The sequence below is a fragment of the Rattus norvegicus genome, chromosome 10 (assembly GCF_021556685.1).
Source record: "Rattus norvegicus strain SHRSP/BbbUtx chromosome 10, alternate assembly SHRSP_T2T, whole genome shotgun sequence".
Classification (NCBI taxonomy): Eukaryota; Metazoa; Chordata; class Mammalia; order Rodentia; family Muridae; genus Rattus; species Rattus norvegicus.
The window spans coordinates 7,716,682-7,744,271 of record NC_141543.1 but is presented as its reverse complement, the minus strand read 5'-3'; the positions used below and the strand labels follow the sequence as shown (position 1 = coordinate 7,744,271).

Here is a 27,590-nt window from a genome sequence, read left to right as displayed (position 1 = left end):
TTAAACAAATGATGGAGGCTGCTCAATGGGACTCAATCCACTTCCTGCTGAATGATCTCTGCTTATTTCTTCCCAACCACCACAATTCACAGTAGAGTAGAAAAGTTTGGTAAATATAATACAGATTTCTTAATGGAGTTCTTTCAAATAACTGGAAGAAATAAAGTAAGAAAAAGTTCATCTGAAAGTTGGAAACAAACATTTCCCTATGGACCATTAATAAAAGTGGCTTCTGGGGTCAAGACATAAAATGAGGTTTTTAAGCCTATTTTTGTGTGTAGAATCCGTTTCCCCCCCATCCTAATTTAATTCTGTGTTCAAACTGGAAGTTAGAGCTTGGTCACAGGTGCAAAAGAAAAGTTGGCTGCCAATTTGACTCTATTTTTGGGCTGCTTTTTTGCTGGGCTTTCCACTGCATCCTTGCTAATCAGTAGCCCGGGGGCTTCTGAGGAGGGTTTGGGAGGAGCAGAAGCAGATGCTGGGCTACTGGGTGAGGAGTTACAGGACAGGTTCCCCTTCTTTACTGGTATTGGAATTTCTGTTTTTTCTTCTTGGTTTAAAAATAAAACTCCTAGAAAGACAGAAACATAAATAGATTTATTTAGTTCTAGGGCTCATAAGAAGTACTTGTTTTCAGTTCATCTGTATTTAAAAAACAAAACAAGCTTATAAAACCCCACCAGGGCCAGATGTGGTAGGTGGCTTGTAAATCCAGCTCTCCCGAAGCTGAGGCAAGATTACCATAGTGACAGGCCAGCCTTGGCTACAAGTCAAGTCAATGTCTCAAAAACAAACAAGCAAGCAAACAAACAGCACCCAGGGGGTGGAGGCAGAGGCATATGGATCTCTGTGAGTTAGAGGCTAGCCTGGTCTACAAAGCAAGTTTCAGTCCAAGCAAAGCTATGTAGTAAGACCCTGTCCTAAAACAACAACAACCAAAGAGGTCACGCTTCTTGGTTTTTAGGTCACAGGACTCCAGGGCCTCAACCATAAGTACCTTGCTCAAACCAGCTTCCTAAAGGCCCAGAATCCACTGGGACCTAAGTAAATGTTATGTAGCAAGTGACAAGTGTTGCCTAAGGAGCACCTGAACTCAGACATGGTACGAAGGCCAAAAGTTCCAGAGGATGTGGGACAGGACTTAATTACTCAAGGGCTCTTCCACAGCCCAGTGCCATTAGCCCTCAACGTAGATTATACCAGATTTATAAATCCTATTAGCAGCAAACCCAACAGGGAAGGGAATGAGCTGAATAATCAGCACAGGTACTTTTATACCTGAAACAGTATTGCTTTTCCCTATGTTCATCAGACACCTCCTACACTGGCATCATGGGTCATCTGCAAACCCACAGACAAGTGCCCAAGCATATGGGGTGCAACCTACCCAAAGGCTCCTGAGGGTGTTCCTCAAACTGAATGAGATCAGTGGGCTGCAGGATGACAGGATCTGGTCTTAGCTGAGGGGATGGCAGGCATGAAGGAACAGGAGCACAGAGAAGGTCAACAGGGGAGCTGTTGGCCAATTGCACAAGTTCCTGCTCCATCTGGCTGGGTCCTGCAGAGAGAAGGCAGGCAGCTAGCTATATTGAAACAGGAACAAAGGTCTGCTCCTGGGGCTTTTCTCAGCCTCAGAAGTCAGCATGAAGTAATCAAGCACACACACTCTCTCTCTCTCTCTCTCTCTCTCTCTCTCTCTCTCTCACACACACACACACACACACACACACACACACACACACACACACATACGTATGTATATATATAAAACAAAAACCAACCAAACAACAATGCCATTATCACAAGACCCCTGGCAAACAACACACCAAAGCCAGCAGTCTGATGAAGATTTGTGCTCTTTAGAAGAGAAGACTCTGAAGAGGCCCAAAACGGAATTAGGATATTCTTTAAGGAACTTACACAGATAATCATTCAATACCAGTTGTTAACTACACACCAAACCGCACTGGGGGAAAATGAATATTTAGGTCTAGAGAGATGGCTCATGCAGTTAAGAACATTTGTTGCTCATGTAGAAGACTTGAATTTGGTTCCCAGCACCTACATAGTGGCTCACAGCCATCCATTAACTCCCATTCCAGGGGACCCAATGACCTCTTCCCATCTCCTAAGCACCAAGTGCACACATACATGCAAGGCAAAATATTTATACACATAAAAATAAAATACATCTTAAAAAATTTTAATCTCTATTTAACTTTAATGAAATTGCTCACTGTTCTGTTTCCTCCACATGTCCTACCCCAAGCACTTCATGACCTTTAAGGCTCTGTCTATGTCCTTGCTTTCCCTCTAGTACCCAGTACCTGTTCTGAGATGGAGCTCTGAGGCTAGATGGGGTTTTGGCACCTCCAGGATCTGCCTGCTGACTGCAGGCTGGTCTTCATGATTGACAGGGGAAAGGTCAAATGAACTTAGCCGGTCTAGAAGACAAGAGTGCCCATCAGAGAGGAAAGTCAGTGAGAGAACCACAAGGCAGTCAGGGGAGGGGATGGGAGCTTACTTACTTTTCATGTCATTTTTTAACACTACAATTCTCTTATGACCATGTCCTTTTATCCAGACCACCTGCACACAAGACATATTCTGGTTAAGCAGTGGAAAAGGAAAGGAAAGTACCCTAACATTCAGGAAAGTGGGCCTCTTGTGCCTGCATCTCACATACCAGAGTGAGAACTCAATAAATGCCAACAGTTTTTCTATGCTTTCTCTTAGCTTCTAAAGCAACACTCCACCTATTCAGCCAAGTCAGGATGGAAGTAGGCCTTGTCTCCTAGGGCTCTCCACCTAACGCCTGCCCTCAGCTTCCAGGAATTCTTCCACTCCTACATCGGAGGCTGAGCACCTTCTGTCTCAAATGCTTGGACTCAAGAGGACTTCGGATTTGGGAATATCTGACTATATCTAGTGAGGTACCTTTAGGATCTGGGAGCACTGAAACTAGAAATTCAACCATATCTCATAAACATCGTATGCACATGGCTTGAAGGCACTTTAAATGAATTTTTCCTTTTATTAATAGTGAAAAAGTGTTTTCACTGCAATCCATCACAGGAGGTCAGGTGTGGGCTGTCCAGTGTGGTGTCATGTTGCCTTCAGAAGGTTTTAAAGTATTTTGGGTTTTAGAATTTATTTTAACCCAGCCCAACTCCTTTACCAATATCTTCTGGAGCCCGGGCAGCAGTTAGGATATTGCATTAGCTTCTTCCCCCACTCCACTTTCCCTCAGCTCTTCTGTGGACAGCAGTAATGCTTTCCAAAGGTAAAGCTGGGCTCCTCTGCCTTCTCTACAGTACAGGGAAGCTCATGCCCGGGGGAGCAAGGGCCTCGGAAAACTCCCACTCTAGGCTCTAGCACACTTGTATTTTTCACTTTTATTTTTTTGCAGCAATCTCCCAGAACAGGTTCATTGCCTCTCACTGCTGCTGGCTGTTCTTCATTGTGCATGCCACATTATCTACCATGAAAACCTACACCGCTCTGCTATACAGTAACTCACAGACATCTGTGATGCTGCTCCTGCAAGACTGTTAAATGCTCAGGAAGTGGGCCTTGCCTGGGCCATTCTCTATCAAATGATCACAGGGGTCACAGCTCTGCTGCTCTAGACATATTACACTCAGGACATCGGCTTAGGTGTCCTGTCTGGTTAGGTGACCACTGAGCACATTTCTAGAAGGAAGGCCCAAAACTTACTTGGCACACAGGAATAAAGGTTTATAAAAGTCACCAAGAAACACTAAACTCACTCTTCATATCTGGCAGCATCCAGGTAACACCTTACATCAATGATCAGGAATTAGCAATGGCTCTTCAGGAAGACATTTTCCCAGAAGCTGAGGAAAACACCTACCTGTGGGATGGCTCCCAGTAGCTCCTCCACACTACTGTAGCCATAAGTTTTGGGCTGCAGTGTTTCTCCTACATATTTAGTATAGGCCATGGCAAATTCATGAAGAAAAATCTGCTGGTAGTGATAGGTATGAAGCAAAGACCTCACATTCTTTGCAAACAAGTATAGGCTTGTGAGATTCACACACTCTTCTGCCTTATCATTCATAAAAACCTGGCCCAGAAGAAAGAGGAAGATTAGAAACTTCCTGAAAGACAGGCCCTATCTGCTCTGGAGTGAGGGCCTCCTGCCAAGAACATTCAGAAGGCCCAAAATCACCTTGGCTTCTAAAGGAACTTTCAAAGGGGCTCAGAGAAGGGTCCCCCAGGGGCTGGAGAGATGGCTCAGTGGTTAAGAGCACTGACCATTCTTTCAGAAGTCCTGAGTTCAAATCCCAGCAACCACGTGATGGCTTACAACCACCTGTTATGGGATCTGATGCCCTCTTCTGGAGTTGTCTGAAGACAGTTACACTATACTTATATATAATAAATAAATAAATCATTTAAAAAAAATAAGGGTCTCCCAGGAGAGGCCCATGGCAAGGCTTAACAGACCCAGGGCAATTTTGATTTCTCTGCATGTGTAATATTGTTGAAGCTTAAAGAAACTGGAAGAGCATGGAAGAAAACTAGGGAATCTGTAATCCCAATGCAAGCAGACAGGAAAGGTGAGGCAAGCCAGATAGACACACACACACACACACACACACACACACACACACACACACACACACAGTGGCTCTTGGTACTAGACTTCATCTCCCAGAGAATATGTGAGGCAGCAAACACACTATCTATAAGGGATCTGATACCTTCTCTCATACAAGCACACATGCAGATAGTGCAGATAGAGCACTCACATAAATAAATAAATAAATAAATAAATAAATAAATAAATAAATAAATAAAGTTGAACAATGCTCTACTCAAGGACAACTTGGTCAAGGCAGAAATAAAGAAATTAAAGACTTCCTAAAATTTAATGAAAATGAAGATACAACATTCCCGAATGTATGGGACACAATGAAAGTGGTACTAAGAGGAAAACTCATAGCTCTGAGTGCTTGCAAAAGGAAACATAAGAGAGCATATGTCAGCAGCTTGACAGCACACCTAAAAGCTCTAGAACAAAAATAAATAAATAAACCCAAGAAGAGTAGAAGGCAGGAAATAATCAAACTCAGAGACACATGATCCACTATGTTCATAGCAGCCTTATTTATAATAGCCAGAGGCTGTAAAGAACCCAGATGCCCTTCAACAGAGGAATGGATTCAAAAAATGTGGTACATCTAAACTACTCAGCTATCCAAAACAATGACTTTATGAAAATCGTAGGTAAATAGAATGAACTAGAAAATATCATCCTGATTGAGGTAACTCAATCACAGAAAAACACATTTGGTATGTCCTCATTGATAAGTAGATATTAGCCAAAAGCTCGAATTACCCACAGATCACAGGACACTCAAGAAGAAGGATGACCAAAATGCAGATGCTCCCACTCCTTCTTAAAAGGGGAAAAAGGGATAGGGAAGCAAAGTTTAGAGCAGCGACTCAAGGAATGGCCATTCAGAGCCTGCCCCATATGTGACCCTTATATATACAGCCACCATAAGATGGCTGAAGCTAAAAAATACATGCTGAAAGGGACAGGATATAGATCTCTCCTGAGAGACACATCATCCCAAGCATGTCCAATACAGAGGTCAATGCTAGCAGCATACCATCGAACTGAGAACAGGACCCCCTTGGGGGGAATTACAGGAAGTATTGAAAAAGTTGAAGGAGCTTGCAACCCCATAAAAACAACAATGCCAACCAACCAGAGCTTCCAGGGACTAAACCACTACTGAAAGACTATACGTGGACTGACCCAGGGCTCCAACTGCATGTGCAGCAGAGAATAGCCTTGATGGGACACCAGTGAAAGGGGAAGTCTTGGTCCTGCCAAGGTTGGACCCCAGTGCAGGGGAATATGGGGAGGGGCAGTAAGTGGCATGTATGGGGGGGAATACCCATATGGGGGAGGGGGATTGAGGCTTGTGGATAGGAAACTGGGAAGGGGAATAATATTTGAAATGTAAGTAAAGAAATATATCTAATAAAAAATTTTTTTAAAATGAAGTTTGTACTACTGAAAAAAATAGAAAAGAAACTATAAAGAAAGCACAAAGGGGGACAACCCTGGGAATAGAAAACCTAGGAATGAGACCAGGAGTCATAGATGCATGCATCACCAATAGAATATAAGAGATAGAAGAGAGAATCTCAGGGTCAGAAGGTAGCATAGAAAACACTGATGCAACCATCAAAGATAATTTAAAATGCAAAATGGTCCGAACCCAAAACATTCGGGAAATCCAGGACACAATGAGAAGATCAATCCTAGGATAATAGGTATAGAATAGAAGGAAGATTCTAAACTTAAAAAGCCCATAAATATCTTCAACAAAATTACAGAAGAAAACTTCCCTAACTAAAGAAACAGATGCCCATAAACAAACAAGAAGCCTACAGAGCTTCAAATTGATTAGACCAAAAAAGAAATTCCTCCTGTCACATAACAGTCAAAACACCAAACACACAAAACAAAGAAAGAATATTAAAAGCAGTAAGGGAAAAATGTCAAGTAATATATAAAGGCAGACCTTTCAGAATTACACCAGACTTCTCTCCAGAGACTATGAAAGCCAGAAGATCCTGGACAGATGTCATACGAACCCTAAGAAAACACAAAACCCAGCCCAGGTTACTGTATCCAGGAAAACTCTCAATTAACATAGATGAAGAAACCAAGATATTCCATGAGAAAACCAAATTTACACAATATCTTCTTACAAAGCTGGCCCTACAAAGGATAATAGATGGAAAACTGCAACACAAAGAGGGAAACTACACCCTAGAAAAAGCAAGAAAGTAATCTCCTTGTAACAAAACAAGAGAGGCACACAAACAAAATTCCACTTCTAACAACAAAAATAACAGGAAACAACAATCACTATTCCATAATATCTCTAAACATCAATGGACTCAATTCCCTGATAAAAAGATATAGACTAACACTCTGGATATGTAAAGAGGACTCAGCATTCTGCTGCATACAGGAAACACACCTGAGAGACAAAGGCAGACACTACCTCAGAGTGAAAGGCTGGAAGACGACTTTCAAAGTAAATGGTTCTCAGGACCAAGCTGGAGTAGCCATCCTAATATCAAATAAAATCAACTTTGAACCAAAAGTCATCAAAAACAATAAAGAAGGACACTTCATATTCATCAAAGGAAAAATCCACCAAGATGAAGTCTCAATCCTAAATATCTATTCTCCAAATGCAAGGTCACACGCATTCATAAAAGAAACCTTACTAAAGCTAAAGCACACACTCTACCTCACATAATAATAATAGGAGACTTAGACACCCCACTCTCATCAATGAACAGATCATGCAACAGAAACTAAACAGAGACATAGAGAAACTAACAAAAGTAATGAACCAAATGCATTTAACAGATATTTATAGAACATTTCATCCTAAAACAAAACAATATACTTTCTTCCAGCACCTTCCCCAAAATTGACCATATAATCAGTCACAAAACAGGCCTCAACAGATACAGGAATATTGAAATAATCCCATGCATCCTATCAGATCACCATGGACTAAGGCTGGTCTTCAATAACAACAAAAATGAAAGAAAGCCCACATGTACACAGAAGTTGAACTTCTCAACTTTACTCAATGATAACTTGGTCAAGGAAGAAATAAAGAAAGAAATTAAAGACTTTTTAGAATTTAATGACAATGAAGGAACCACATATCCGAACTTATGGGACACAATGAAAACAGTGCTAAGAGGAAAACTCATAGCTCTGAGTGCCTCCAAAACGAAACTGGAGAGAGGATGCACTAGCATCCTGAGAGCACACCTGAAAGCTGTAGAACAAAAAGAAGCAAATACACCCAAGAGGAGTAGAAGGCAGGAAATAATCAAATTCAGGGCTGAAATCAACCAAGTAGAAACAGAAAGGACCATACAAAGAATCAACAAAACCAGGAGCTGACTCTTTGGGAAAATCAACAAAATCGATAAACCCTTAGCAAGACTGACCAGAGGGCACAGAGACAGTATCCAAATTAACAAAATCAGAAGTTAAAAGGGAGACATAACAACAGAATCTGAGGAAATTAAAAAAATCATGAGATCCTACTACAAAAGCCTATATTCAACAAAACTGGAAAATCTGGATGAAATGGACAATTTTCTAGACAAATACCAGGTAGCAAAGTTAAATCAGGATCAGATAAACCATCTAAACAATCCCATAACTCCTAATGAAATAGAAGCAGTTATTAAAAGTCTCCCAACCAAAAAGAGCACAGGACCAGATGGGCTTAGTGCAGAATTCTATCAGATCTTCATAGAAGACCTCATACCAGAAATGTCCAAACTATTCCACAAAATAGAAACAGAAGGAACACTACCCAAATCGTTCTGTGAAGCCACAATTATGCTTAAAACTAAATTGCAAAAAGACCCAAAATAGAAAGAGAACTTCAGATCAATTTCCCTTGTGAATATCAACATAAACTTACTCAATAAAATTCTCACAAATCCAAGAACACATCATAATGATCATCCATCATGATCAAGTAGGCTTCATCCCAGGGATACAGGAATGGGTCAATATACAGAAATCCATCAACATAACCCACTATATAAAGAAACTCATAGAAAAAAACCACATGATCTTTTCATGAGATATTGAGAAAGCATTTGACAAAATTCAACACCCCTTCATGTTCAAGGTCTTAGAAAGATCAGGAATTCAAGGCCCATACCTAAACATAGAAAAGCAATATACAACAAACCAGCAGCCAGCATCCAACTAAATGGAGAGAAACTTGAAGCAATCCCACTAAAATCAGGGACTAGACAAGGGTGCCCACTCCCTCCCTACTTATTCAATATAGTACTCAAAGTGTTAGCCAGAGCAATCAGACAATAAAAGGAGGTCAAAGGGATGCAAATTGGAAAGGAAGAAGTCAAAATATCACTATGTCCATATAATATGATAGTATACTTAAGGGACCCCAAAAGTTCCACCAGAGAACTACTAAGCCTGATAAACAACCTCAGCAAAGTGGCTGGGTATAAAATTAACTCAAACAAATCAGTAGCCTTCCTCTCCTCAAAGGATAAACAGGCTGAGAAGGAAATGAGGGAAATGACACCCTTCACAATAGTCCCAAATAACGTTAAAATACTTCCTTGTGATTCTAACCAATCAAGTGAAAGATCGGTATGACCAGAACTTCAAGTCTCTGAAGAAAGAAATTGAAGATCTCAGAAGATGGAAAGACCTCCCATGTTTATGGATTGGCAAGATTAATATAGTAAAACTGCCCAATCTACAGACTCAATGCAATCCCCATCAAAATTCCAACTCAATTCTTCATAGAGTTAGAAAGAGCAATTTGCAAATTCATTTGAAATAACAAATAAATCCCAGGATAACGAAAACTATCCTCAACACTAAACAACTTCTGGGGGAATCACCATCCCTGACCTCAAGCTGTATTACAGAGCAATAGTGATTAAGAAAAACTGTATGGTATTGGTGCAGGGACAGGCAAGTAGACCAGTGGAATAGAACTGAAGACCCAGAAATGAATCCACACATTTAAGGACTTTAAGCAAAGTATCTCCAGACACTGGAGGAACTGGAATTTCATTGATTTGGATAATTTTCATAGTCAATTGAGTGGTGAGATTGGTAAATTTTCATTCCAATGGCCTTTCAAGTAATTATTAAGCTGAGAAAGGGCCAATGTAAGGTTTTGAACTCTAGGTGGAGTCACACAAACATGCATGAAAATAGGAGAACAGGAGGCCATGTGAGTCTCCCATAAGAAATCAAGCTGTTCCTGTAAAAGCGCTGTCTGTTGACTTAAATTTAGAATTCCCAATTGTATGAAATCATTCAAATTATTTTGCGTGGAAAGTGTTTCAGCAACTTCTCCTGAAAGTTTATTCACCGTGCTTGCCGTAACAATTGGGAGAGACTGGGAGAGGGCCGTCCTGGACACTGCAGCCTCAGTAGCTGCAGTGGCGATGGCTGTTGTAATTGCAGTGATAATGCCAAAGTCTCTCTTATGACGGGTCAGGATCAGCTGATTTTCTCCCTAATGACTGACAGGCAATGGAACTATGCCTGGGATCCACACAACCAGGGCGGAGTCCTCTGATCCCCAGCAGCTTCGTAGATGGCATTCCTGCGAAGAACAGTTAAGACTATCTCCAGCATTAGTACCATTCCAAACCACAAAGAAAAATGGAGGAATTATTCGACAACAAGGAAACGTCTTTCACTGTAGTGAAACAGAAGGACTCAGAAACCCCAAAAATCCCAGTTATGTTAGCTCGCTCCTCATCAACTCCAATGGCTGCCATTCCCAGAGACACATTGGTAGCCAAGAAGGCAGGCCAGACAGGACCACCCATCCCCACTGGCATGAGTATCCGTAGGTTCTTCACGAATGCCCAAACGGTCTCCTCCTGGGTCGGGACCCATAGTGATGAAGGATGAACACAACGCTCAGGCACCCACACAGGAGTCTCAGCATCCTGGGGAAAAATATAGACAGAGCCTCCGGCCCTAACCAAGACAGGATCAGGTCCCTTCCATGTACCGGTGATGAGGTCTTTCCATGCCATGTCACTCCAATGGAGCTCACCAGTGTCATCCACTGCTGAGCGTCCTTTAGAATTCACAATTTAAAAAAAAAATTCAAATGTAAAGAACAAGAGATAAATGTGCATGGGAAGACAGATGCTCCCACATTTTTATTTTATTGAAATACACTTTGAGAGAGCAATGAGCATGTTCTGCAATACCTTGGCCTTGTGGATTATAGGGAATAACCGTTTTATGTACAATATTATAATCATGACAGAACCCAGCACACCCCTTGCTAGTTTATGCTGGCCCATTATCAGTTTTAATCTGACAAGGGGTATTCATAAATGCAAAGGCTTGTAGGCAATGATTTTTAGCATCCCTTAATTTTTCTCTCCTATGAGCAGAGGCAAATATCAGACTGAAATAGATACATGAACAAATTGTAACTTTCCAAAAGAAGGAAAATGGATAACATCCATTTGCCAAACATCATTGGGTACTAACCCCCTGGGATTAGTCTCCAAGTTAGGGGAGGATATAAATTCAGCACACCAGGGGCAATGTGTAACAATATTGGTAGCTTGTTCTTTGGTAATTTTACAATGAAACCTTAAGGAGCCCGCATTAAGATAAAAACGTTTATGTAGACTTATAGCCTTCTCAAGGGCTGACACTGCAGTATTCAAAGCTACAAGAGGATGAGTGTGCATGTCTGCAAGATGGTTACCATTCACCACAGGTCCTGGTAAGGAGGGATGGGTCTTGTATGGCCAACAAATAAGGGATGTTTCCTCTGCCATAATAAGGTTTGTAATTCTAATAGATACTCTTGAACAATGGAGATAGGGGCTACAAAAGCAGCAGTGCCCAAAGGGGCTATTATTCATGCCACATAAACACTATCAATATACAAATTGAAAGCTTGATTTTTCAATATTTCAACAACAGTGACTACATTCACTAATCTGTGCTAAAGCAGGGGGAAACTGAAGAGAATAAATGTGATCCAATTACATATGCTGCCTTCTCATTAGATAAGCCAACTGTAAATACAGTCAGTGCATTCTCTATTGGTTTTATCTGCAAATTTATAGTAAATACAAAAGCATGCATAGAGACAAATAGTGACAACTTGTCTTTTGGATAATGAGTATCAATATTGCCTGAAAAGTTTGCACATACAAGTATCAGTATTCTGCAATAACCAATTTAATTGCTGTTTGGAATAAGGAACAAATCGGGTTCTTTTCCAAAATACTTCTCCAACTCTATCCTACAATTCTGTATTAACACAATAACAGCTTAATAATAGGGTGTTAAAACTTTACTTGGAGAGGAAGAAAGATGAATCCACATTAATGGTCCTTTTTGCCAAAGGACTGTTGTGAGTACAAACAAACAACCATTGATCATAGTCTATATAACATATCTGTTGTTGACTAATAGCTCCTCTACTTTCTGCAAAGCTATTCCTCCCTCATCAGTTAATTGTTGAGGGAAATTAGGATTTGCATCCCTCTTAAGAATATCAAACTGACTTAAATTCTCCTGTAGTAAGCTTAAGGTGCAGTCTTAGTCAATTAACATATAACAGCCAATTTCTTACTCTTTTGAGTAGAGCAATAATTAACACAGTTGAACAAGAATATCTATAGTTCAACATGGTGGCTGTACAAGTTTGTACTTCCAGCAGCAATGAATAAGGGCTCCCCTCTCCCCAAGTCCTCACCAGCATTTGCTTAAATTTCTTTTATTCATTTTGGCCACTGTGATTAGTGTATGATGAAATCTCGAAGTAGTTTTTTAATTTGCATTTTGCTAATGGCGAGGAGGTTGAAATTTTCTTTAGGTGTTTCTCAGCCATTTGTGTTTTATCTTTGGAGAACTCTTCTGTGTGGTTGTGCAATCCATTTTAATTGAGTTATTTATTTTCTTCATGTCTAGGTTTTTTTTTAAGAACATTTGGTAGGATGGCCATATTCACAATATTTTTTTCTGGTTCTTTTTTTGGACCTGGGGACCGAACCCAGGGCCTTGTACTTCCTAGGTAAGCGCTCTACCACTGAGCTAAATCCCCAGCCCTATTCACAATATTAATCCAACTGATCCATGACCATAGGAAATCTTTCCCTCTTCTAGTGTATTCTTAAACTTCTTTCTTCAATATTTTAAAGTTTTAATTATATAAAGCCTAAATTGATTTTAAAAAAAGAAGATGGTGGGATTGCAGACTGGTATGGTGGGGTTGCAGACTGGTACAACCATTCTGGAAATCAGTCTGGAGGTTCCTCAGAAAATTGGACATTGCACTACCTGAGGACCCAGCTATACCTCTCTTGGGCATATACCCACAAGATGCCCCAACATATAACAAAGACACGTGCTCCACTATGTTCATAGCAGCCTTATTTATAATAGCCAGAAGCTGGAAAGAACCCAGATGCCCTTCAATAGAGGAATGAATACAGAAAATGTGGTACATCTACACAATGGAATATTACTCAGCTATCAAAAACAATGCCTTTATGAAATTCATAGGCAAGTGGTTGGAACTGGAAAATATCATCCTGAGTGAGGTAACCCAGTCACAGAAAAACACACATGGTATGCACTCATTGATAAGTGGCTATTAGCGCAATGCTTGAATTACCCTAGATGCCTAGAACAAATGAAACTCAAGACGAATGATCAAAATGTGAATGCTTCACTCCTTCTTTAAAAGGGGTACAAGAATACCCTGGGCAGGAAATAGAGAGGCAAAGATTAAAACAGAGACAGAAGGAACACCCATTCAGAGCCTGCCCCACATGTGGCCCATGCATATACAGCCATCCAATTAGACAAGATGGATGAAGCAAAGAAGTGCAGGCCGACAGGAGCCAGATGTAGATCACTCCTGAGAGACACAGCCAGAATACAGCAAATAAAGAGGTGAATGCCAGCAGCATTCAGTGGTTACTGAACTGAGAATAGGACCCCCATTGAAGGAATCAGAGAAAGGACTGGAAGAGCTTGAAGGGGTTCGAGACCCCATATGAACAACAATGCCAACCAACCAGAGTTTCTAGGGACTAAGCCACTACCCAAAGACTATATATACATGGACTGACCCTGGGCTCCAACCTCATAGGTGGCAATGAATAGCCTAGTAAGAGCACCAGTGGAAGGGGAACCCCTTGGTCCTGCTAAGACTGAACCCCCAGTGAATGTGATTGTTGGGGGGAGGGCGGCAATGGGGGGAGGGTGGGGAGGGGAACACCCATAAAGAAGGGGAGGGAGAGGGGTTAGGGGGATGTTGGCCTGGAAACCGGGAAAGGGAATAGCATTCGAAATGTAAATAAGAAATACTCAAGTTAATAAAAAAAAGAAAAAAAAGAAAGAAAGAAAGCCCCCCCCCCAAAAAAAAAGAAGAAGAAGAAGTACCAGGGCCAGCCCCTGGCATTAGCACCTTATGTAAGGCCTGGATTTAGGTAGATAGAGATAGATAACTAGATAGATAGATAGATAGATAGATAGATAGATAGATAGATAGATAGATAGATAGATAGATAGATAGATAGATACATACATACATACATACATACATACATACATACATACATACATAGATTGCTTAATTTGTTTTTATCATGGAATGTCTTCATTTCTTTATATATGGTGATTGAAAGTTTTGCTGACTATACTAGTCTGAGTTGGCATTTATGGTCTTGTCTGTATTTAAATGTTCTGGGTCTTTTTCCCTTGCAGATTTTTTATATTCTTTTCTTGTTTGGTGCATTTAGTGTTTTTATACGTCCTGAGGAGACTTTCTGTTCAGGTACAGTCTATTTAGTGTTCTGTATGCTTGTTCTTTTATAGCTAATTCCTTCTTTAGTTTGGGAAATTTTCTTCTATAATTTTGTTGATAATATTCTCTGGGACTTTGGGCTAGGATTCTTCTCCTTCTTCTATTCCAATTATTCTTAGGTTTAGACTTTTTATTGTGTCCAGGATTTGCTGAATGTGTCATGTCAGAATTTTTTTAATGTAACATTTTCTTTTATTTATGTATCATTTTTTTTGTATCTTCAATGCCAGAGATTATTTCTTCCATTTCTTGGATTCTATTAGTGATGCTTGCCTCTGTGGTCCTGCTCAAGTTCCTAAATTTTTCATTTTCAGAATTTCTTCAGGGTCAGTGTTCTTTATTGATTCCCTTTCTAGTTTCTGGTCTTGAGCAGTTTTATTCATTTCCTTTTACTATTTGTTTATGTTTTCATAGATTTCCTTATGGGATTTACTTAATTTAATTTCCTCTCTAAGGACCTCTAGCGTATGCATAAAGGCTGTTTTAAGGTCTTTTACTTGTGCTTCATCTATGTTACAATACTCAGGGCCTAGACTATAGTAAAGACATATTTCTTGGTTACAGTTTATTGTTTTTTTATAGTCATCTAAAAGTGTGGGTTTGGGAAGAGTATAATTCTTCATTGGTTGGTATTTTGTTCCTTCTGTTTACTCTCTGGTTCTTATGAGAGTATGGTGGCTGTGTGCTGTGTTGTTTTTAAAAAAAATTCTAGGATCCTGACAGGTGTGGCCACTAGGGGTTCCAGGTAAAATGTGTTTCTGGGTGTTGGGAGCTAACATTTAAGACTGGAGATAGGCTAGGAGAGGCTAAAGGAGAGAGAAAAGCAAGATGTCCCACCAGGATATCTTTAGTTAGTCCCCTGGGAATATGGCAGAGTAACAAAAGGCCACAGCAAAAGGTCTGCTATAGAGCTAAGATGAGACTGAGGGACTAGACTCAGAGAAGCAGAGGGAGACGTGGCAATATGAAGATATGCAGTTGGCCCACTTGCTTCTCTGTCTATATGTCCCCAGGGCATGCCTGTTGGAGTAAGGGTGTGGGATAAAGTGCAGGAGGGAGCATAGGCAAAGAAGATTTGTGAAATCCACTAGGGAAGTAGAGGGAGGCTGCTGCAGTTGTTTTGCTGCACAGAGGGGAATGAGACAAAGGGATTGGATCTGGAGGAGAGAAAAGTGAAGATGTGCAGTTAGTCTTCCTGCTTCCCTGGCCAGATGGGCTGCATATTTGCCTATTTTAATGCAGGCAAATTCAGAACTGTGCAAGCAAACCTATCTTTTTTGCTGTAAATGCTTATTAAAATATGATTCATTAGTAAAATATTGTTTTTGCCAATGTGTCATCACTATTCTTGGTTGTCAACTTGACTATATCTGGAATGAACTACAATCCAAAAATGGGTGGCACACCTGTGAGAGGTTTTTCTGCTGGACTTGAACTGGGTAAATCCATGTCTAGTCCAGACCTTTGAGGTAGGAAGATGCATATATTTGATACAGATCTTGAGGCAAGAAGACATATTCTTCTTGATCCTTTAGTCTAAATATTAAGGCTGGAAGACACAGGCCTTTAATTTGAATGCTGTAGCAGGAAATCCTATATCTTCGTGGTGATCTGGATATGCTTGGCCCAAGGAGTGAGTGGCACTAATTAGGATGTGTTGCCTTGTTTGAGTAGGTATGGCCCATGGAGGTAGGCTTTGAAACCCTTCTCCTAGCAGCCTGGAAATCAGTCTTCTCCTGTTTCCCTTCGGAACAAGATGTGAAACTCTCAGTTCCTCCAGTGCCTTGCCTTCTGCCATGTTGATAATGGACTGAACCTCAGAACTGTAAGCCAGCCCCAACTAAATGTCCTTTATAAGAGTTGCCTTGGTCATGGTATCTCCTTACAGCAATGAGAACCCTAAGACAGCCTTTAACCCAAACCTTGAGGCAGGAAGACACACCTTTAGTATGGGCCATTCCTTCTGCTGAAAGGACATAAAAGAAGGAAGCTTTTGCTCTTTGTCTGTTTGTCCTTGCCTTTCTAGCATATTCATTTTTTCACTGGCATTGGGGCATATTTCTTGAGAATTATAGCATATACAGAAGACTAGCTGAGATACCCAGCCTTGTGGGGATGAACAACTAGTAGATCTTGGACTTTCCATTCACTGCTAGCCATTGCTAGATTAGCTAAACTGCAGCCTTTAAACCTATAAATCATATATATATATATATATATATCAATAGATTTTCACACATTCCGTGAATCTACAGAACCCTAATACAGCCAAATACACTATTTTTCAGTATTTTGTGCATATGTTGTAAAACTGTTATTGTGTAGTTCTTCAGTTCGTAGGCACATAGGCATTGTTCTTATTCTATTCATGTTCAATGAATGTCCAGATTAACAATAATCTCATTTGTTCTGTTTTATGTTGTATGTAATTTTAAAAACACGATTACTCCGGCTAGGCTCTGGGAATAACAGCCACTCTCCAGCCATTTACTCAACCCCCACGGCTAGCTAATGCTTTTCCCATAAATGCTGAGAGCTGTGATTGCTGTACACTGACCATCCACACCCACAGCTAGCTCCGCCAAGCCTCTATCAACTGCCCCATGGCATGCCTTTTCTCCTGCCCACCTGAGTCACCATGGGTGAAAAACACCAAACAGCCTTAATATTTTAAAACCAGCCAGATGACATAACCGCTGGGGGTGGAATCTATTGTCCTAAACTCATTAGCTATCTATATAAGAATTTTTCCGGTGGTGGAAGCTACCACAGGTTCCAATAGCCCCCAAGCCTATGTGGTGTCCATCCTCCTCTCTCCAAAGTCTGGCTGGAAAGCCCACTCCCTACCTCATCTCCTCTTCCCCCTGGGACCCGGAAATTCCACCTCTATATCTTCATCCAGTGATTAGCTTCTGCTGTCTTTATTGACATATCAGCTCCTCCCCCTACAGCATCTACCTCCTATCAATAACCCCATTATTACTTACTATGTTTCATCTGGGTTTCTCTTAATTCCAATTAGTCATCCCTCTGGACCACATTGACCCAGAACACCAGGGTATTCTCCTATCCCATAGTCTCAATCTCTCTCTCTCTCTCTCTCTCTCTCTCTCTCTCTCTCTCTCTCTCTCTCTCCCCTGCACATTCTTACTATTTGATGGTGGCTCCTCTCTCTCCTCTCCCCTAAACCCTGCCTATCTCTCTCTCTTCTCTCCAGCTATTGACTGCTGGCATCTTTATTTACCAATCAGAATTATCTGGGGGATGGGTTGGGGATTTAGCTCAGTGGTAGAGCACTTGCCTAGGAAGCGCAAGGCCCTGGGTTCGGTCCCCAGCTCCGAAAAAAAAAAAAAGAATTATCTGGGGGTAGGTTCCCAGAAGGTACATGCAGACTCCAGATCTTGGGGGTCAGCACTTAGCATTACAATAAACAGCAAAAGACAAAACCTCAGCAAACATGTACACATTGCTGATCTGGTTCAGACAACTTCAACCTGTAATAAGTAAATATGGCTGTTTTGTGATAAATGCACAACAGATTAAGCTTCAGTAGCAGTATATTTACTTTTGCCAAAATCACAGCACTCATGATTCAAATTCTGCAAGGCTCATTCATTGAACTCTGAATTCATGTGCATGAACTGTGGGAAGCTCTTGCCTATAGACACAACACTAATGGTGCATGTTCTGCAAGAAGCTCATGCTTGTAATCCAGCAATCATGCACCATGATCTTTAGATGCATGCCTGCAATGCAGGACTCATAGTGCTGGTACTTTGTGAAGCACTGGCCTGTAAGCCAGCACTCAGGATAAATGTACTGTGGGACACTCATACCTGTAATTCAGTGCATTCTGAGAGAAGCTCATGTTAATAACCCTGCATTCATGAATGTACAATGGGAGGCTCACACCCATAAGCCAGCACTCAGGGTACATGTGTTAGGTTTTAAATCTTGGTCCGTGCTAGGACAAAAGACACTCAGGCACCATGGTTCCACGTGGAGAGGTTTAATGAGAGAAGAGTAGAAGAAGAGAGGAAAGGCAGCCAGCCACGGGGCACATGGAGGGGGGTGATAGGGAAGGGGCAAGAGCAGCAAAGAACAAAGAGCAAGAAGGGGTAAGAGAGAGAAGAGGAAGAGAGAGGGCAAGCAGCCTCTTATATAGTCAGGCACAGCTGGCTGTTGCCAGGCAACTGTGGGGCTGAGCATACCTGGTTGTTACCAGGTAATTGTGGGGGTGGAGCTTAGACAGAATACCAATGGCATGTGCTGTGGCAGGTTGACACCTATAGCCCAGAACTTGCCATGTATGTATTGTGAGAGACTCACACTTGTAACTTAGCACTCACTGTTTATGTATTTTAGGAGAGTCTGCCACTTTCTCTTCTCTCCTTTAGCCCTTTTCTTCCTTTCTCCTCTTCCTCCCCTCTCATTTTCTCACTCCTCTCTCTATGCCCTCTCTTTTTTTCCTCAACTCTCTTTCCCTCATTTCTCTCCTCACTCCACAATCTTTCTGTTTTCACTTTCTCCCTGCCTTCTCTCCTCTTTTATTTTCTCTTCTCTTTCTCTTCTCTCTCCTCTCACTTCTCTTTCTCCCTCTCTCACACTCCCCTCTCTCTCCTGTGTGCCTTCTTTCATATACTTCACTCTCATATCTCAGGTTTCTCACCTCATACTCCCTCCTCTCTGTCTATCCAAGCTATCTCCCTCTTTTCTTTCCCCCACTTCCCTTGGTCATTTCACAAGTAAGTATTAGACAAGAGCACAGAGATAAGAAAGATAAACTACTACAGCTGTGCACATGGGTGTACTGGTACAGAAGCAAACACTGATACTCCTGAAGTACATGCAAACATACTGGAACAGCACTGTTCATGGATGTACTAGAAAGCAGTAGACACGATTGTACTTATAGCACTACACATGAATGTCTTCATACAGTCTTAAACATAGTGAGGATGTAGAGTGCTCTACACTGATATTACTGTGTACTTCTGTAATAATGGCAGTAGCACTTCTAGTTTTGCTAAGACACTAATGTGCAGTGCTTTAGTAAGAGATAAGTGTGTGGTGTTATACTAATGCATCCAAGTGCAGTTCTCCGGGCATATATCTATGTGTAACTCCTGCCTAGGACTTCCTTGGGTGTTTGTTTACTAGTACTCCCAAATGTCCCTATATGGTATGGTAATATCTACTTCTGTAATACTGCACCTGTGTATTTGGGTATAATAGTTTATCCATGTATAAAGTTGTGCAACTACATCCATAAGTACTTCTCTACTAGTAAACCCATGCATACTTCTTTATTAGTACATACATGAACATATCTGTAGTAGTACAATACACTGGCTCAATCATGTGCACTTCTGTACTAATATACCAGTGAGTAGTGCTCTATTATTGCATCTGCGTGTACTCTGTACCAGTAAATCCATGTGCTTTGTTGTAGTGCCAGGTGTGCTTTATACTATTACATTCTTGTATACTGTTTTGCTGTTTTAGTATATTTCAGAAGCTTGAGGCTCTGAGAGGCAAGGCACTGTTGAGGAGTTTGGGGGGACAGCTTCTCTTATCCATGCCCACCTACCCCAGGCCCCATGGAGATGGTCCATCTATGTAGCCCAGCCTCCATAGCCTTATGGGGAAAAGGTCTAGTTCTAGGACTTTGGCCTGGGACACTCACCAGAATTGCCACTGGTTGTGCAGGGTATGTCCCTAAAGATATACAGAGGGAGGTGAGTGTTTTCCCAATACACACTTGTGAGCACCTGGATCCAAGTCAAGGCTCCTACCTCGGTTTCTGAGCTTCCCAGCTAGCAGTCACTGACTGGGATTCTCTTCTGCCCAGATTTGCCTCTGTGGGTGGCTTCCCCTAACTGGCCTTCATTTCCCTTGATGTCTTCTAATAAGGGGCATGTTGGGCTGCATAGAACGATGGGTGAGGAATATATGAGGGAAGCTAGGGCATAGGAAAGAACAAGATGAATGGATATGGTGTGGAATGACTAGAAAGAAAGATTTGGAGTGCATGAAGAAAATTGATGACTTGATGAATGGGTACAAGAAAGGATAAGAGCATGAAGGAGGAGTCACGAATTAAATGGGGTGTGGAGTAATTGAAAAGTATGCCTAGAAGGATAGAGAGTGATTGAGGAGGAGGCTAGAGCATAGAGCAAAGGCAAGAGGCAAAAATGCCTGGTGGAGGAGAAGCTAGAGAATGCCCAGATAGAAGGTGGAATAGACTGATGGATGGTTGTGTTGAAGGGGCCAGGGTTAAAGAATGGTGAGAAGAGGGATAAGTCTCCGGCAGAAAAAAGAAGAAAAAACCTTTTATATCTATGAACTCTAGAGACTGGAGCAGACCAGCTTGGTGTGGGCCTTTCACCCTCCTATTATCTGGCAGGTGGGCATTGTGGGCAGGACAGAGGCCAGGAAATCCTCCTTGGCTGGAACTTGCTGCAGCTTCAGTTGGCAACCGAGGATGGTCTCTGTAAGAGGGTCTCCGTCACCCATGTGGGGCTGCACCATACTGTGGTCCTTAATCACCATCATCCTTCAGGTGAGGCCTGGTACTGTGGAGATGAGGAAGTGGAGGTGGGAGTTATGCTATGGCCTGTTCTGACCCTGAATCGCTTCTGCCAGGACCTTGTCCTGACCCCAGGCTCCCCATGGATGAATCTGTTCCTGCTTCAGGAACACACAGATGAAGACAATTGGATAGCCCTGGAAACAGTTCAGACCAAGGCCTTCATAACAAGACTATCAGGCCATCTGCTATACAAATGTATTGGCCAGGAAGATGACCTAAAATATGTCTATCCACCAGTAGAATGACCAGCAGGAAGTTGGAAACGGAAGGGACATTCCTGCGCTCTGAGCAGGCTCTAGGGGATCCTTGACCCCCTTTTTGCAATCCAGGTCCTAATTCTTCACCCACAGCCCATGCCACAGAATCTCTTTGCCATGTTCCTTTTCCTGTAGCAAAAGTCAATCTAGACTCTTTATCTCACTTTGTTTTTTGCTATAAAAATACCATGCTTGATGTTTAACACTAATTTCACATGTGTGGCAGCTAAGTAATAGTGTGTTCTTTTCCTAAAGTGTGTATATCTTGATCAGTAGGTTCCCCATCATTCATATGGTGCTGTACCACATACTTAATTGGTCTTAATTCCCACCATCCTTCAGATGAAGCCTGGTACCGTAAAGAGGAGGTGGGGTGCATACACACACACACACACACACACACACACACACACACACACACACACACTCAGGAGGAAGGGAGGGAGGGAAGGGGGGAGGGAGGGAGGGAGGGAGGGGAAGGGGGAGGGAGTGTTCAATCTTGGGTGTATTCATCGATTACTTTCCACCTTAGTTTTTGAGACAGGGTCTCTCACAGGACTTGAGGATCATTGATTCTTCTAGACTGGTTGGCCAATAAGCCCCAGAGATCCTTCTGTCTCTGCTTCTCCAGAGTTGGGATAACAGGTGCATGCCATTGTGCCCAGCTTTTTTTGTGATGTTGGGGATCAGAACTTGGGTTCTCATGTGTATATACCAGACATTTTGCTCACTGAGCAATATTTCCAGTAATGTCTTTTGCTAAAATATTTTAAGCAAGAAATACACATAACATAAATTTTATCATCATACTTACATTTTTCAGTACAGGGCAGTTAACCAAAGGGCTTGCGCATGCTGAGTAAGTGTCCCACCACTGCACTACAGTGCCTATGGGTTGGCCCATAGCCTTTCCTGAATATTACTTAGCACTGTGAAGTAGCCTAATGCATAGCTTGGTCTGGTGGGACAGGCTTGTGATCCCAGAACTCAAGAAACAGAGGCAGAAAGATTCCAAGTCTGAAGCCAGTCTGAACTATACAGTGAGACACAAGAAAAGAAGAAAAGGAAAAGAGGAGGGAGGAGGAAGAGGAGGATGCAGCATTGTGTCTGATACCTTAAGACCAGACTCAGGAGGAAAGCAGATATTTGAATGCAAGGAATGGTCTACATAGTCTGTGCCTGGCCAGCCAGGGCTAAGTACCTGGTCTGAAACAAAACAAAAAGGTGACATTATTAACCTTTGTGGCTGATATCTACATAAACACTTAACATGTTGGCTGGAGGCTATAGGAGAGGACTAGAAATCAGGAGTTGGGGTGATGCTCAGCGGATAAGTGCTTGCTGTGCAAGAGTGAGATGAAGACAATCACCCATGTAAATGTCAGTGGGTGTAGCAGTTGACTATAATCATAGTGTTCAGGAGTCAGAGACAGATCTCTGGGACAAACTAGCTAGCTAGACTAGTTGAAACAGCTGGATCTGCACTCGAGGAGAGACCCTGCTATTAACTGGAAAAATGATTGAGGAAGACATCTGATATCAGCCTCTGGTGACATGTACCTGAAGGTATGTGTCCACACACATGTGCACAGTACACATGAAGAAGGAAGGAAGGAAGAAAGGAAGGAAGGAAGGAAGGAAGGAAGGAAGGAAGGAAGGAAGGGAGGGAGGGAGGAAGGAAGGATGGGAGGGAGGGAGGGAGGAAGGAAGGAAGGAAGGAAGGAAGGAAGGAAGGAAGGAAGGAAGGAAGGGAGGAAGGGAGAAAAGCAAGGTTTTACAGGTTGGGAAATAATGGCACCTACGTGAATGATTTGCCTACAGTCAACCTACAGCAAGACAACAGAAATCAAAGTCCCCAAGCCCTGGGGACTTTGGTCCTCATGGTGGTGACAACACACACAAGCACCATCAGCAGTGGCCCCCCAGAGCCTGCTTGTAGAAAAGGATAATCTAACTGATGACATCTACCTGCAGTTTATTCACAGCATGGGTCAGATGCAGCTTTCATGCCTGGTATGTGCTCTTCTCTAAAAAACCCAGGTCTTTATACTGTATGAGGGCACTGCCTCATAGAGCCATGGACAAAGATGCAGATGAAGGAAGTCTTTGGCCACTCATTTAAGTGCATAGTAATGCCTTTGCTCTGTGACAGACTGTGCCAGGTAAGGTGTTCTGCCTGACAGTGATGCACAGGGCCATCGCAAATAATTTGTTCATCTGAAAATGTCCTGGGATGAATTACAAAGTGCCCACTGTGCAGGGGGAATAACCAAGGCCCCAGGGGAAGGAATTTGGTTGCAGGAAGCTAAGGGTCAGGAAGCTGTCCAGAAAATTGAGGGAGCATATTTAGAGCAGACCTGAGCTTTCAACTCATAAAGCCCTCAGCTTTTATCCCAAGAACTGTTCCACATCTCTCTTCCTTGCAGGTCATAGATAGATGACAGAGAATAGCATTCCAGCCCACCTTCTGGCCCAGAAAGGTCTGTTTTACAGGCTAGCCCAGGAGTCACGACTCACCTGGGTTGGGACTCTTTGACAGCCCCCTTGGAGCGAGACATAGATCCTGCAGTGGCGGTAGATGACAGAGACCCAGGGGCCTTCAATGTGCCACAAGGTGCCCAATCTAGATTCCTCTACAGGTGGAAAATGACAGAGAAAGTAACAGATTATTGATTAATACCAGACCTGGAAGAACCCAGCATGTCCAGATTGATCTGAACAAGGCCTGCACATCCATGCTCACCCTACAACCAAAGTGGACAGTGACTCTCAGCCCTAGCTGTCTACTTTAAGTCCACACCCACCCCAGGCCAATCAAGTTGTCTGCTCTGAACCTTGGTTGATGGTGTGCGCATTCACCAACTCCCCGTATTTTGAGGTCATTTTAGATTTCACATGAAATTTTAAGAAATCACACAGAGAGAACCCACAGCCCTCTGCCATGTTTGTTTCAGGGATGTCCAACTCTAGGACAAGTTCAAATGGTACACTGAGACCGAACACACTTACATATCCTCTATTGCTTGTGTCTTGTGTGAATCCAGTGATTTTTTTTTATTAACTTGAATATTTCTTATATACATTTCGAGTGTTATTCCCTTTCCCGGTTTCCAGGCAAACATCCCCCTCCCCCCTCCCCTTCTTTATGGGTGTTCCCCTCCCCCCATTGCCGCCCTCCCCCCACCAGTCTAGTTCACTGGGGGTTCAGTCTTAGCAGGACCCAGGGCTTCCCCTTCCACTGGTGCTCTTACTAGGATATTCATTGCTACCTATGAGGTCAGAGTCCAGGGTCAGTCCATGTATAGTCTTTAGGTAGTGGCTTAGTCCCTGGAAGCTCTGGTTGCTTGGCATTTTTGTTCATATGGGGTCTCGAGCCCCTTAAAGCTCTTCCAGTTCTTTCTCTGATTCCTTCAACAGGGGTCCTATTCTCAGTTCAGTGGTTTGCTGCTGGCATTCGCCTCTGTATTTGCTGTATTCTGGCTGTGTCTCTCAGGACTGATCTACATCTGGCTCCTGTCGGCCTGCACTTCTTTGCTTCATCCATCTTGTCTAATTGGGTGGCTGTATATGTATGGGCCACGTGTGGGGTGTGCTCTGAATGGGTGTTCCTTCTGTGTCTGTTTTAATCTTTGCCTCTCTATTCCCTGCGAAGGATATTCTTGTTCCCCCTTGTAAAGAAGGAGTGAAGCATTCACATTTTGATCATCTCTCTTGAGTTTCATGTGTTCTAGGCATCTAGGTAATTCAAGCATTTGGGCTAATAGCCACTTATCAATGAGTGCATACCATGTGTGTTTTTCTGTGATTGGGTTACCTCACTCAGGATATTTTCCAGTTCCAACCATTTGCCTAAGAATTTCATAAAGGTCATTGTTTTTGATAGCTGAGTAATATTCCATTGTGTAGATGTACCACATTTTCTGTACCCATTCCTCTGTTGAAGGGAATTTGGGTTCTTTCCAGCTTCTGGCTATTATAAATAAGGCTGCGATGAACATAGTGGAGCACGTGACATTTTTATATGTTGGGGCATCTTGTGGGTATATGCCCAAGAGAGGTATAGGTGGATCCTCAGACAGTTCAATGTCCAATTTTCTGAGGAACCTCCAGACTGATTTCCAGAATGGTTGTACCAGTCTACAATCCCACCAACAATGGAGGAGTGTTCCTCTTTCTCCGCATCCTCGTCAGCATCTGCTGTCATCTGAGTTTTTGATCTTAGCCATTCTCACTGGTGTGAGGTGAAATCTCAGGGTTGTTTTGATTTGCATTTCCCTTATGACTAAAGATGTTGAACATTTCTTTAGGTGTTTCTCGGCCATTCGGATTTCCTCAGCTGTGAATTCTTTGTTTAGCTCTGAACCCCATTTTTCAATAGGGTTATTTGTCTCTCTGCGGTCTAACTTCTTGAGTTCTTTGTATATTTTGGATATAAGGCCTCTATCTGTTGTAGGATTGGTAAAGATCTTTTCCCAATCTGTTGGTTGCCGTTTTGTCCTAACCACAGTGTCCTTTGCCTTACAGAAGCTTTGCAGTTTTATGAGATCCCATTTGTCGATTCTTGATCTTAGAGCATAAGCCATTGGTGTTTTGTTCAGGAAATTTTTTCCAGTGCCCATGTGTTCCAGATGCTTCCCTAGTTTTTCTTCTATTAGTTTGAGTGTATCTGGTTTGATGTGGAGGTCCTTGATCCACTTGGACTTAAGCTTTGTACAGGGTGATAAGCATGGATCGATCTGCATTCTTCTACATGTTGACCTCCAGTTGAACCAGCACCATTTGCTGAAAATGCTATCTTTTTTCCATTTGATGGTTTTGGCTCCTTTGTCAAAAATCAAGTACCCATAGGTGTGTGGGTTTATTTCTGGGTCTTCAATTCTGTTCCATTGGTCTATCTGTCTGTCTCTGTACCAATACCATGCAGTTTTTATCACTATTGCTCTGTAATACTGCTTGAGTTCAGGGATAGTGATTCCCCCTGAAGTCCTTTTATTGTTGAGGATAGTTTTAGCTGTCCTGGGTTTTTTGTTATTCCAGATGAATTTGCAAATTGTTCTGTCTAACTCTTTGAAGAATTGGATTGGTATTTTGATGGGGATTGTATTGAATCTGTAGATTGCTTTTGGTAAAATGGCCATTTTTACTATATTAATCCTGCCAATCCATGAGCATGGGAGATCTTTCCATCTTCTGAGGACTTCTTCAATTTCTTTCTTCAGAGTCTTGAAGTTCTTATTGTACAAATCTTTTACTTGCTTGGTTAAAGTCACACCGAGGTACTTTATGTTATTTGGGTCTATTATGAAGGGTGTCATTTCCCTAATTTCTTTCTCGGCTTGTTTCTCTTTTGTGTAGAGGAAGGCTACTGACTTATTTGAGTTAATTTTATACACAGCCACTTTGCTGAAGTTGTTTATCAGCTTTAGGAGTTCTCTGGTGGAACTTTTGGGATCACTTAAATATACTATCATATCATGTGCAAATAGTGATATTTTGACTTCTTCTTTACCAATCTGTATCCCCTTGACCTCCTTTTGTTGTCTGATTGCTCTGGCTAGAACTTCAAGAACTATATTGAATAAGTAGGGTATTCAAGTTCGTGGCCACCAGTGAATATATTATCATTTGAATTTTTTTTTTACTACTGTTACTGAATTAGGAACTTGGTCTTTCAGTACTTTAATTGGTTGGCAGCATTTCTAAATAATTTTGAGTTTATCAACATTAGAAATATGTTTCCTCTGATGGAAAAAAGAGAGTGGGCAGCCTTGTCTAGTCCCTGATTTTAGTGGGATTGCTTCAAGTTTCTCTCCATTTAGTTTAATGTTAGCAACTGGTTTACTGTATATGGCTTTTACTATGTTTAGGTATGGGCCTTGAATTCCTATTCTTTCCAGGACTTTTATCATGAAGGGGTGTTGAATTTTGTCAAATGCTTTCTCAGCATCTAATAAAATGATCATGTGGTTTTGTTCTTTCAGTTTGTTTATATAATGGATCATGTTGATGGTTGTCCATATAGTAAACCATCCCTGCATGCCTGGGATGAAGCCTACTTGATCATGGTGGATGATTGTTTTGATGTGCTCTTGGATTCAGTTTGCCAGACTTTTATTGAGTATTTTTGCATCGATATTCGTAAGGGAAATTGGTCTGAAGTTCTCTTTCTTTGTTGGGTCTTTGTGTGGTTTAGGTATAAGAGTAATTGTGGCTAAAGAAGGTATTTGGTAGTGATCCATCTGTTTCAATTTTGTGGAATAGTTTGGATAGTATTGGTATGAGGTCTTCTATGAA

The 27,590-nt window shown here is 41.9% G+C and overlaps 1 protein-coding gene and 1 long non-coding RNA gene across 2 annotated transcripts; both read right to left on the bottom strand.

The window, feature by feature from the left end:
• Positions 1 to 304: 304 nt before the first annotated feature.
• On the bottom strand, positions 305 to 17,087 carry Marf1l1 (meiosis regulator and mRNA stability factor 1 like 1). The gene is made up of 6 exons (XM_087574832.1): positions 17,076 to 17,087; positions 3,875 to 4,087; positions 2,529 to 2,589; positions 2,328 to 2,444; positions 1,388 to 1,558; positions 305 to 571 (listed from the first exon to the last, which is right to left on the bottom strand). Exons 1-6 carry the CDS (start codon positions 17,085 to 17,087, stop codon positions 330 to 332), a joined length of 816 nt encoding a protein of 271 aa, XP_087430958.1. The 3' UTR covers positions 305 to 329.
• Positions 17,088 to 18,440: 1,353 nt separating this feature from the next.
• Positions 18,441 to 23,929, bottom strand: LOC148002738 (uncharacterized). Its single transcript, XR_015631394.1, has 2 exons — positions 23,814 to 23,929; positions 18,441 to 21,022 (listed from the first exon to the last, which is right to left on the bottom strand). It is a non-coding gene; the product is annotated as an uncharacterized LOC148002738 (long non-coding RNA).
• Positions 23,930 to 27,590: the final 3,661 nt, after the last annotated feature.

What these genes read in the sequence shown, in the direction of transcription:
- Marf1l1 (XM_087574832.1), bottom strand. An exon ending in TACTGGGAGCCATCCCACAG is followed by an intron (nt 2,590 to 3,874) that starts GTAGGTGTTTTC and finishes TCTTGTGTGCAG; the next exon opens with GTGGTCTGGATAAAAGGACA. An exon ending in ACACCCTCAGGAGCCTTTGG is followed by an intron (nt 572 to 1,387) that starts GTAGGTTGCACC and finishes CTGTCTTTCTAG; the next exon opens with GAGTTTTATTTTTAAACCAA.